At 49.2% G+C, this 12,721-nt stretch overlaps 1 protein-coding gene and 1 long non-coding RNA gene across 13 annotated transcripts in view; one reads left to right on the forward strand and one right to left on the reverse strand.

Annotated features, from left to right (window-relative positions):
* The window catches only part of MECR (mitochondrial trans-2-enoyl-CoA reductase), a 39,582-nt gene that overhangs the window by 16,619 nt on the left and 10,242 nt on the right, over positions 1–12,721 (forward strand). For all 12 annotated transcript variants that reach the window (XR_010118878.1, XR_010118877.1, XR_010118876.1 and 9 more), the window contains 2 exons: positions 8,391–8,534; positions 12,366–12,468. Coding sequence is in view for 9 of the 12 variants with exons in the window: in XM_055261348.2 (XP_055117323.1) it covers positions 8,391–8,534; positions 12,366–12,468 (247 nt within the window). In the remaining 3 variants the exon portion in view is untranslated. The remainder of the gene's footprint in view (positions 1–8,390; positions 8,535–12,365; positions 12,469–12,721) is intronic.
* LOC129472050 (uncharacterized) lies at positions 1,517–6,610 on the reverse strand. The gene is made up of 4 exons (XR_008653837.2): positions 6,403–6,610; positions 5,731–5,898; positions 1,887–2,035; positions 1,517–1,545 (listed from the first exon to the last, which is right to left on the reverse strand). It is a non-coding gene; the product is annotated as an uncharacterized lncRNA (long non-coding RNA).

A 12,721-nucleotide genomic window follows, 5' to 3' on the forward strand; every position in this document is an offset into this window, starting at 1 on the left:
GGCATATCTGTTATACACATACATCCTCACAGCAGCTACAAAAGGGAAGCAGGTATTATCCATCCATTGGACATAAACTGAGGCTTCAGAAGTAAAGTCCTGGCCCAGACTCAAACAGCAAAATGAGAGTGCCCGCTGGATTCTTTCTCCTGGGTTCCCACTACACACCAGTGTTATGATCTTCTGGGTTGTAACTTACAGTGACCCAGCTCAAACTTGCTTTAAAAAAAGAAGTTGGGGACGGGCCCGGTGGCTCACGCCTGTAATCCCAGCACTTTGGGAGGCCGAGGCGGGCGGATCACGAGGTCAGGATATCGAGACCATCTGGATAACACGGTGAAACCCCATCTCTACTAAAAATACAAAAAAATAGCCGGGCATGGTGGCGGGCGCCTGTAGTCCCAGCTACTCGGGAAGCTGAGGCAGGAGAATGGTGTGAACCCAGGAGGCGGAGCTTGCAGTGAGCCGAGATCGCACCACTGCACTCCAGTCTCTGGGCGACAGAGCAAGACTCCGTCTCAAAAAAAAAAAAAAGAAATTGGGGCTGGGCTTGGTGGCTCACGCCTGTAATCCCAGCACTTTGGGAGGCCGAGGTGGGTGGATCACCTGAGGTCAGGAGTTCGAGACTAGCCTGGCCAACATGGTGAAACCCCGTCTCTAATAAAAATACAAAAATTAGCCGGGTGTGGTGGCACACGTCTGTAGTCGCAGCTACTTGGGAGACTGAGGCAGGACAATCTCTTGAACTCAGTAGGCGGAGGCTGCAGTGAGCCGAGATCACACCACTGCACTCCAGCCTGGGCAACAGAGCGAGACCGCATCTCCAAAAAAAAATAAGGCCAGGCGCAGTGGCTCATGCCTGTAATCCCAGCACTTTGGGAGGCTGGGGCAGGCAGATCACCTGAGGTGAGGAGTTCGAGACCAGCCTGGCCAACATGGTAAAACCCTGTCTCTACTAAAAATAAAAAATTAGCCAGGCATGGTGGCATGCACCTGTAGTCCCAGCTACTCAGGAAGTTGAAGCAGGAGAATCACTTGATCCCAGGAGGCAGAGGTTACAGTGAGCCGAGACTGTGCCACTGCACTCCAACCTGGGCAACAGAGTAAGACTCCATCTCAAAAAAAAAAAAAAAAAAAAAAAAGTTAATTGATTTGTGGAACTGAGAAGTGTAACAGGTTGAAAGCTTCGGGTACAGCTAGATCCAGGAACCCCAGTACTATCAGAGTTGTGTCTCTCACTTGTTCTCAGATGAGATCTCCCCACATATTGATATAATCAAACCAACAAATATTGGCCACTCTCTTTGTGCCAGGCACTGCTCTAAGCACTTCATGTATATTAACTCAATTGTTCCCACAACATGAGGTGGATACTTCATCATTCCCACTTTTCAGGTGACATAACAGTCAATGCAGCAGAAAACTGTAAACGGTTAAGCAGTTTATCCAAGGTCACCCAGCCAAAAGTGATGGAGTTAGAATTCAGATCCACTCTGGTACATACCTCTCATAGATGGCCACCAGCAGTCTGAGGTTCATATCACCCTAAAAACAAACAAATGAGCATATCCTCCACAATCATGTCCAGCACAACCATATCCATCCCCCAGAAGGGCCCTGAATGGGCCTTGCCCATCCCTGAACCAGTCCCCTGGGGTGGGGTAGGGCCACTCTGGTTGCTCTGATTGAGTCTCTCACCCTCCTCTGTGGTACAGAAGGTGGGGCCTTGTGGTTGACAGCCCCAGAGATTAGGAAGGAGCACTTGTAGAAAGAAAAAGATACTAGGCAGGAAAAAAAAAAACAGTAATAGGAGTCTACTACAAGGTCTTTGCTTCTCTGAGATCAGGAAGGCTGCCAAGAATGGCTCCACCGTCTCCTACACCCACCTGGCGGTGAAGGAGCTCAGCCATTTGAACAAATTTGAGAGTTGCAAGGATTCACTGGATCCTGATGCCAGTGCTTCGGGCCAGCCCCCGTGCTGAGTGAAGGTCCTCTCAAGGTGAGCAGACAGTTCCTACCCTCAGAGTGCTCTTGGCTGGCAGTGGGAGGCCCAGGAATGGAAAAACAACACTTAATACAATACAGTATTACAAGTGCTATAATCACAGGATTGACACAAAGACAAGAGTCCTCTATCTTGGAAAGCCTTAAGAAAGGCTTCCCAGAGAAGTGATGCTTGAACTCAGTCTGGAAGAGCTGCTGGAAGCGCAGGCAGTGGGCTAGGTGAGAAGGGGCTTCCCAGGCACAGAGTACAGCGTGTGTGAATGTAAGTGATGAGAGAAGGCACAGCACTGGTGGGGAACTGCAATTAGCTCAGGGTGGCTGGCTCATGGGTGTGAGTGGGAGAGAAGTGAGATGGAGCTGGAAAGGTGGGCTGGGACTGGGTCCCGGCGGGCCTACATCCACAGTGCGAGGGGTACCAACAGAGAGTTAAGTAGAGGAATGATTTGATAGGATTTGTGCAATGCAGAGAATGGTCTGGAAACCATTGGTCTGGAAAGGCAGAGGGTGGAGGCAGAAAGCCAGTGAGGAGGTGGGCAAACAAGTCAAGCTTCAGATGAGGAAGTGTGAGGGTCTGAATAAGACAGTGCCATAGGGCTGGAGAAGAGGGCATGGAGTCAAGAGCTAAAGTAACAGGACTTGGCAATACTTTCAGTTTGGAGAAGAGAACAATAAAGGGTGTCTGCCAGGTGTATGGGTAATTGTACATGTGGTGGTGGGGTACCCAGGAGAGGGATTCTTCCCTGGAGAAAAGGTGATTCTTTTGTTTTGTTTTGTTTTTCTTTTGAGACAGAGTCTCGCTCTGTTGCCCAGGCTGGTGCAATCTCGGCTCACTGCACCCTGCATCCTCCACCTCGTGAGTTCAAGCAATTCTCCTGCCTCAGCCTCCCGAGTAGCTGGGACTACAGGCGCCCACCACCACACCTGGCTAATTTTTGTACTTTTAGTAGAGACGGGGTTTCGTCTTGTTGGCCAGGCTGGTCTTGAACTCCTGACCTCAGGTGATCTGCCCGCCTCCGCCTCCCAAAATGTTGGGATTACAGGCATTGAGCCACTGCGCCCGGCCAACAGGTGAGTCTTTTAAGCAAGGTGCCAGCCGGAGAAGATGAGGATTTTATAATTGGGAGGACTGCAATTAACTCAGGGTATTCAGTAAACATTTTGTGAGCATCTGCAGCATGCTGGGCTCGAGGACACGGCAGTGAACAGACATGGTCTTTCTTCTCGTGAAGACTGCCATTTAGTAAGAGTGGCAACTATTAAACACGTAAGTTCTTAGCTGGCCACAGCTTGGTCATTTTTCATGGTTCTGAGCTGCCCAGCTGTTGCCAAGCCCATAGCCAGCCTTTTCCCACATGCAGCCAATCCCAGGGGAGACTAGACCAGATGGTGGGGATAGATCTTTGCCAACTGACTTTCTCCTTGGGAAATACGCAAAACCTTCCTGAGGAAGCACAGAGCCTTAGAAAGTGCACTGGCTTTGGAATCAGGGGCAAGTTCTCTTTCCAGCTCCACTGTATGACCTGATTTAAGTCACAGCTACTTTGAGCCTCAGTTTCTTCATCTCAAAAATGGGACTAATAGTCACTGCCTAGCATGTCTCAGCAGTACTCAACTGAGAATATATGCAATGATCTTTGCAAATGCCAAATTTCTGTATGCATTAGATCAGGAGTTGGCAAACTTTTATCTTAAAGGGCCAAATAGTAAATATTTTAGGCTTTGTAGGCTATACCATCTTTGTGACTAGCCAACTCTACTATCGTAAACAGCCACAGGCAATATATAAACAATTGAGTGAACATGGCTGTGTTCCAATAAAACTTTATTTACAGGAATGGGCATGGTGGCTCATGCCTGTAATCCCAGCATGGGAGGCCGAGGCGGGCAGATCGCTTGAGTCCAAGAGTTCAAGAATGGCCTGGGCAACTTGGTGAACGTCCATCTCTACAAAAAATTAGCCATGTGTGGCAGCGTACACCTGTAGTGCCAGCCACTGGCGAGGCTGACGTGGGAGGCTCGAGACCAGGAAGCAGAGGTTGCAGTAAGCCACACTCCAACCTGGGCAACAGAGTAAGACTCTTGTCTCAAAACAAAACAAAAAAACACTTTATTTACAAAAACAAGTGGTGAGGCAGATTTAGCCCACAGGCCACAGTTTGCTGACCCCCAAGTTCAATAATGGAGATGGTTAAGGGTCAGTTGCATATGAGTGAGGAATTGGGAATCCTCAGAGCTAAGGTATGGGAATTAGCATCATTAAAGGAAAACAATGTGTGTTATACACCCACTGTGTACTAGGCATAGTGATAGTCTCTGTACAAATGTCTTTAGTTTAATCTTCACACTATGACATAAGTGTTACTCTCTGCATTTCACAGATTAGGGAAATGGAAACTCAAAAAAGGTGAAGTGATCATTCAAAGTCACACACTAGTGAGTGGCAGAGCCAGGGTTTTTAAGCAGGTCTCTCCAACTTCAAGCCTAAGAGTTCTACTTGAAACCCTGAAAGCCCTTGTCTCTGAGCACGAGTGCTGCCTCCCTCCCACCCAGAGTCTCTTGAGAAGAGGCTTAGGGACTGCTAAGCCCCAGAAATCCATATCAAGGGTTGGCTTTCCATTGTCTTGCCGTAAAGGGAATTAGAAAATGCCCTGGATTTCGTACATAGAAAGCCCTGCACTAAGCATCTGGTGCACGGTAGAGTGCAGTAAGTGTTAGCTGAGATGAATGGGAACAGTGATGTGAAGGCCAGTCCAGGGGAAGCCCACAGGATGCTGGGGCACTTCCTGGATTCCAGAGGAATCCTCGCCTTTTCAGTCTCTTATTTTCTCAGCCATAGACCTACTCTAGGATTGACACGGCCTTCTCTAAAAAGTGTTCCTGGGCCGGGTGCAGTGACTCACGCCTATAATCCCAGCACTTTGGGAGGCGAAGATGGGCGGATCACAAGGGCAGGAGATCAAGACCATCCCGGCTAACACAGTGAAACCCCATCTCTACTAAAAAATACAAAAAAATTAGCCGGGCATGGTGGCGGGCCCCTGTAGTCCCAGCTACTCAGGAGGCTGAGGCAGGAGAATGGCATGAGCCTTGGAGGCGGAGCTTGCAGTGAGCTGAGATCGTGCCCCTGCACTCCAGCCTGAGCGACAAAGTGAGACTCTGTCTCAAAAAAAAAAAAAAAAAAAAATGTGTTCCTGCCTCCTGTCCCCAGTTCTTGGTCACTAAAGCCCACATTGACATCCCCGTTTTGTATAGCACAGTTAGTGATTACCCAGGCTGCCCCCTGCTTCCCACAGCTGACCCACATAGGACCAGGACACCATTAGAATCCCAGCAACTAGATAGTGAGCAGGCACACCCAAGAGCTTTGGAAGCATAGGCCAAGTCCCCGAGCTGCCACAGTGACCAGACGCTGAGCCAACAAGGCTCCAAGCAATTTCCCTAAGGCGACACAGTGAGGACGTTGTGGAACCAAGGCTGGAGTCTCTGACTCCAAAGCCTACCCTCTTCACCCCTTCTTCATACAAGATCCTGCCCGTGTGAGTGCAGACCCCTCACACAGTCCTCACCAAATCCTACTGATTCTGTCTTTAAAATAGAACTCGAGTCCATCTTCTGTTCCTCATCCCCATGGCCAAAGTCCCAGTCTAGGCAGCCATCACCTCAGACCTCGACCCCCACAAAGACCTCTGGCTTCCACGCTGCCCCTCCCCACGCCACAGTCTTCACCTAGCAATGAAGTGATCTTAAAGCATACATCGGATCATCCCAGTCTCCTCTTAAAGCTTGTTACAGGCTTCCCACTCACTCCTTCACTAAAACAAGATCAGCTCTCCACACCATGGCGCTGACGTCATGTTCTCATACCACGGGTGGTGACCCATTCGAGAAATCAGTCTAGTGAGTTGCAAATAGCACTTTTTAAAATTAAAGTTGAGCAGAAAAGAATAAAAAATAGCAGAGTAGCTCACATATAGTAAGGGTAAGTATTCTGTAAAACACAGGCTTGTGTTACGTGTATATTCATGTATGTATATGTACGAATTCACAGTGGAACTCATGGTTACTGTGGGTCAGAATTCTGAAAGTCTAGTATCACCTGCCCGGCCCCTGCTGCATCAGCCAGTCCAGCCATGTCTCAAGCCACTGTTCCCATCACTCTCCACCCTGCGGTGCAGCATCATCCCATCCCAGTCCCGTGTCTGTCCTGCTGCAGCATCTCTGCATCTGCTGCGTCCCCTACCTAAGATGTTGTTTGTGTGCTCTGAGTGGGTAGCACCTCTATCCTTTCACTCTTAGCCTGTCACCTCCTCAGAGAAGTATCCTTGACTCCCATCTAAAGTAATTCTCTTGATGTTACTGTCTCTATAATTTATCATTATCATATCTGCTTTTTTTCACCTGTTCGACTCCACTAGAATGAAATTAAGGAAACTGTCTGTGTTGTTCAAGTGCCTGGGTGCAAGATAAATATCTGTAGATGGAAGGAAGGCAGCCCAGATACTCAGGTTCCAGCTCCAACTCTGCCTAGATAAGCCAGGGGGCTCTGGGCAAGTCACTTCCTCATTTCCTCCCCTGTTGCATGAGGGGTTCAAAGCGGATGCTCCATAAGGGCCTTCTCAGTACTGACATTCTAGAATTCTTTTGTCTGGAACTGGAATGTGGGCTGGAAGTTGAGACTCATTTCTTTCAAGGTTATAGAATTTTTCATTTCCTTATCTCATTTGATTCCTACGGTAGCTTCTGGAGGAGGCGAGTCAGGCTGTTCTTGCCTGTGCCGTTTACACATTAGAGTAACTGATACTCAGTGACAGGAATTTTCTCAAACCAGCAGAATAGCAAAACCAGGTTTGGCATCTGTGCTCTTGACTTCTACTTTTATGCTTTCTTCCCTAAAACCACCTGAGTCAGGCCAGGCTCAGTGGCTCACGCCTGTAATCCCCATACTCTGAGAGGCCAAGGCGGGCAGATCAGCTGTGGTCAGGAGTTCGAGACCAGCCTGGCCAACATGGTGAAACCCGTCTCTACTAAAAATACAGAAATTAGCCGGGTGTCCTGGCAGGTGCCTGTGATCCCAGCTACTCGGGAGGCTGAGGCAGGAGAATCGCTTGAACCCAGGAGGCAGAGGTTGCAGTGAGCCAAGATCATGCCATTGCACTCCAGTCTGGGAGACAAGAGCAAGACTTTGTCTTAAAAAAAAAAAAAAAAAAAAAAAACACGTGAGTCAACCTGCTCTAGATAAGAAGAATGAGGACTGTGTAGGAAAAAGGGGGCTTTCTCAGCTTCTCCTGCCCTGGTGGTAACGTTACTATTGTCTTACCCTTAGATTGCAGCAGTTTGAGGTCATTAACTACCTGCACGGTGACATTAACCAAATCTAATGGTAACTCAGAGAAGCAGCCTCTCTGAATCGCCCTTACAATGGTATTTGGCATTTTTTGTTTTGGTTTGTTTTTTGGTTTTTGGGTTTTTTTGAGATAGGGTCTTGCTGTGTCACCGAGGCTGGAGTGCAGTCACACAGTCATAGCTCACTGTGTCCTTAAATTACTGGGCTCAAGCAATCTCACCTCAGCCTCGTGAGAAGCTGGGACTGCAGGGCATCATGGGAAGCCGGGACTGCAGGGCATCATGGGAAGCCGGGACTGCAGGGCATCATGGGAAGCCGGGACTGCAGGGCATCATGGCAGCTAATTTTTGTTGTTGTTGTTGTGTGGTAGAGACAAGTTCTCGCTATGTTGTCCAGGCTGGTCTGGAGCTCCTGGCCTCAAGCAGTCCTCCCACCTTGCCTCCCAAAGTGCTGAGATTATAGGCGTGAGCCACCACACCCCATTTTTACTACATGTTTCAGATAAGAATAACTATCTATTTTGGGCCAGGCGCAGTGGCTCATGTGTGTAATCCCAGCACTTTGGGAAGCCGATTCAGGCGAATCACCTGAGACCAGGAGTTCAAGACCAGCCTGACCAACAAGGCAAAACCCTGTCTCTACTCAAAATAAATAAATTAGCCATGTATGGTAGTGCATGCCTGTAATCCCAGCTACTCAGGGGGCTGCAGCATGAGAATCACTTGAACCCAGGAGGCAGAAGTTGCAGTGAGCTGAGATCGCACCCTTGCACTCCAGCCTGGGCTACAGAGCAAGACACTGTGTCAAAAAAAAAAGAAATTAAAAAGAATAACAATCTATTTTGCGTAATTATCATGAGGACTCAGACATTCAGAGGAACGTCCAGATTTTCTTCTTTTTCTAAACATCCTGGATGCTATCCTGGATGCTTCCAGTGGATGCTACCCACTATCCTGGATGCTCATTGGCCAAGGAGGGTGAGCTGGGGTTGAATGTGCACAGGCCTCCTTCCTTATGATCCTGGCTTCATCCTCTGACTCAGGAACCTGGCGGACCGAGGCTGTGTTCAGCGAGGACGCACTGATCCAAGTTCCAAGTGACATCCCTCTTCAGAGCGCTGCCACCCTGGGTGTCAATCCCTGCACAGCCTACAGGATGTTGATGGACTTCGAGCAACTGCAGCCAGGTAGGAACCCGCAGGTTGGGGGAGCAGGCCAGGGTCTTGCAACTAGGGTGCCACTCACATCCTGACCCCAAGGCCAGGAGAACTTGCAAGGTGGAGGTTTTGAGCGGGTGATGGGCCTCTCACCCGGGTGAATGTTGTTGCTTTCACTTAGAAAGATGTTAGCTTGCTTCCTAGGAAACATGCTGAAACCTCATGAGGAGTACACTCGAAAACTGCTGCAGGGTCACATTCCCTAGAGCTTGGGATTGAATTCTGTCATTCAGCAAAAATGTGTCGAGCTGGGCTAAGCTCTGGGATACAAAGCCAGACAGGATAGATACAGTCCCTGTGTTTTCAATAAAATGCTGAACTTAGTGTTAATAATTCCACTCAGCGTTTACACAGCACTTTCCAGTTCACAGAAGTGCTCTGACAGGCATTATCCCCATTGAGTGCATTAAATCTTCAAAGCATTGCAGTGAGGTTGGTACCATCACTGGTTACGAGCTCAAGCTCTGGGCAGATAACCTGGGTCTGACCCCAGGCTTCACCTTTCCCTGACTGTGAATTCGCCTCTCAAATCATCAGATTTTTCTTCTGTAAAATGGAGAATAAAGAATGTGGAGGGTGAAGCACTGCAGCATAACACTTCACACAGTGCTGGGCATACAGTGCAGAGACTGTCCACTGCTTTTATTCTTCTTCCCTTTATAAATGGGAAAACTGAGGTCCAGAAAGGTAAACTATTTGCATGAGATCAGCCAGCAAGTAAATGACAGAGCCAAGTGTTTTTATTTGGGTTTCCCTGAAAGCAGAGCCTAAGACCAGGACTGGGTGCAGAGAGTTAGTTTGGGAAGAAGAAATGAGGGGGAGTGGGGAGAGTGAGACAGAGATGGAGGCAAAGCCCATGAAGCCTGGTTACTGCTGCGGGCAACTATTGCTCAGGCTGGTTTTTTTTTTGAGACGGAGTCTTGCTCTGTCGCCCCAACTGGAGTGCAGTGGCGCAGGCTCACTGCAACCTCCACCTCCCGGGTTCAAGGGATTATCCTGCCTCAGCCTCCCCAGTAGCTGGGACTAAAGGCACCTGCCACCACGCCCGGCTAATTTTTGTATTTTTAGTACAAACGGGGTTTCATCATATTGGCCAGGCTGGTCTCTAACTCCTGACCTTGTGATCCGCCCACCTCGGCCTCCCCAAGTGCTGGGATTACAGGCGCGAGTCACCCACCCCCACCCGCCTGCTCAGTCTTGCTGGGGCCCTCTGAATACTCTCATAGAACCCACTGCAGAATTAACCCTTAAGGCCGGGCATGGTGGCTCATGTCTGTAATCCTAGCACTTTGGGAGGCTGAGGCTGGCAGATCACTTGAGGTCAGGGGTTTGAGACCAGCCTGGCCAACATGGTGAAAACCCGTCTCTACTAAAAATACAAAAATTAGCCGGGCGTGGTGGCGGCGCCTGTGATCCCAGCTGCTCAGGAGGCTGAGGCAGGAGAATCGCTTGAACCCGGGAGGCAAAAGTTGCAGTGAGCTAAGATTGTACCACCGCACTCCAGCCTGGGCGACAGAGCAAGACTCCATCTCAAAAAAATAAATAAATAAATAAAATAACCCTTGAATGATGAGAGGCTGGGCCAGTTTTCCACTAATTCTCACACCCCATTGTTTAAGGGTCACCCTAAGGGCATTAACCTCCTGGGCTGCCTCTGCACACCGTGCACATCCGTGAGCTGCAGTGGCTGTAGAACTCACCCAATTCACCTCTCATACCAGCAAGGAAACTGAGGCCCACAGTTGTTGGAGTGTGATGAAACATGGTGCCCAGCCACTGTCCAAGGCCTGGCTGAAAGCCGATGCCAGTTCCCACAAACAGAAATACAGGTTTCTCGCAACTATGGCAGATGGTTCGCGGGAGCCTTTGGTGGAGAAAGCCAGTGGCTGTGACCAGGGACCTTTGCTGGAGTCCTAGTGCAGCAGACACTTTGTTTGCCTGCGTCCCATGCCCTAAAGCCACCTCCCATTTAGGCTGCAGCTGTGGTAACAGATCTAGGCATTTCGATGCTGCCCACCCTAAGTACCCACTGCGCACCTCTCCACTTTTCCTGCCTCAAGACTGATACGGCCTGAACTAGATCACTGTTGAATAAACTGAGGATCTTGACACATGGTAAGAATTACATTTTACGGCCGGGAGCGGTGGCTCACGCTTGTAATCCCAGCACTTTGGGAGGTCGAGGTGGGCGGATCACGAGGTCAGGAGATCGAGACCACGGTGAAACCTCGTCTCTACTAAAAATACAAAAAATTAGCCGGGCGTGGTGGCGGGCGCCTGTAGTCCCAGCTACTCGGAGAGGCTGAGGCAGGAGAATGGCGTGAACCCGAGAGGCGGAGCTTGCAGTGAGCCGAGATCGCGCCACTGCACTCCAGCCTGGGCGACAGAGCGAGACTCCGTCTCAAAAAAAAAAAAGAATTACATTTTACATTGTGATCAGTTTATGCAAATAGGAATATATTTATAATGGAAACCAAAGTTTCGTGAAATACCCTTACTATGTGTGACATACTCTGTTATTTTTTATTCTCTTCTCAATTTTAACTTTAAAAGAAAAAGGTGCTTGCAACCAACTAAATTGATTCATAGTCCACTAGTGGGGACAACCTGTACGTTGACCCCTGGTGAAGGCGAGTGGACATTCGTCTTCCAAGAAGTCCTCTATGTCTAGTTTCAGCCCGTTGTGTGACAGATCCCTGCCGCCTCTCAAAAACCAGATAGCATTTCAAATTCAACAAAGCACTTTCGCGGACACGATGCATTTGGCTCTAATCAGGGGCAATTTTTTTTGTTTTTTGTTTTTTTTTTTTTAGAGGGAGTCTCACTCTGTCGCCCAGGCTGGAATACAATGGCGCGATCTTGGCTCTGGCTCATTGCAACCTCCACCTCCCAGGTTCAAGCAATTCTCCTGCCTCAGCCTCCCTGGTAGCTGGGATTATATTTTAAGGGAAGGAAACTGAAGTTCACAGAGGTCATGACTTGCCCTGTCTGTTTAGTTACAATCATTGGTGAAACTGAGACTCATGCCCAGATCCGTCTCATTCCAGAGCCCACATTTTTCCCAGCATTCCACACTGCCTTCCCCAATGGCCAGGTCCAAAGCTAAACCTGGGCTTTGCCACAGCACTGTAGGACCCTGTTTCAGGGGCTGCCGGTTTCTCCAGCACAGCTCTAATCCCATTTCAAGGCAGTGCACCTTTATTAAACACTGCAGAGGGGAATAGGGCATGAACCTTCCCTCTCAAGAAGCTGCAAGCTGTTGATAGAAATGGACCTATATATAATGAAGTGTAAGATGGGGCAGACCATGGTATGTGCATTAATATAGAGGCCCACAGAGCACTGTGGGAGCACATAGAGGGAACAATCTAGGAAGGCTTCATGAAGGCTGCACTTGAGCTGCGCTTCAAAGGATCTACAGGATTTCAATAGGAAGGAAGAGAGAAGGAGGGAAACACTGCAAACCAAGGAAATAACCTAAGCAAAGACTTGAGGACATAAAAGTTGGGAGCATGATGAAGGCTGTAAAATCTTTTACATAGCAGGGCAGGGTCTAAATTATATGCAGTGTAGGTGCTGAGTTGCGAAGTCCTGGGAGGCATCGTGAGTGTTGTGGAAGTTTAGGAGGCATTAGGAGAACAGTGAGAAACAGTGAAAGATCTGAGAAGACTCAGCAGCCAGGTCCTGGGTCCCTGTTGAGCCTGAGGACTCCCCTGCCTACAGAAGGACCCCCGGCTGGGAGCCTTTGACCTATTGCAGATCTATACAGGGCTTGATTTGGTTCTCTTCCTGGCTCCACAGGGGATTCTGTCATCCAGAATGCATCCAACAGCGGAGTGGGGCAAGCGGTCATCCAGATCGCCGCAGCCCTGGGCCTAAGAACCATCAATGTGGTCCGAGACAGGTGAGTGGGGGAGGCGGCTTCATCCCAGACCCTGACTTGTCTTTCCCACCTCCCATCCCTGCAGTGCCCAGTTGTCCACCAGAGGGCGCCCCTGCATAAGCATAAACTGGTCTTAGGCGTCACTAACAGTTGGCGGCTGAAACAGATGAGTCAGCCCTAAGAAATGAAGTCCAGCTGGCTTTTGGCGAGAGGATGAGTGAATCTGACATGTCAAGAGAGGGCAGGAAGGAGGTGGAGACTGCCCTTACTGAAC

The sequence above is a fragment of the Symphalangus syndactylus genome, chromosome 22, assembly GCF_028878055.3.
Source record: "Symphalangus syndactylus isolate Jambi chromosome 22, NHGRI_mSymSyn1-v2.1_pri, whole genome shotgun sequence".
Lineage (NCBI taxonomy): Eukaryota > Metazoa > Chordata > Mammalia > Primates > Hylobatidae > Symphalangus > Symphalangus syndactylus.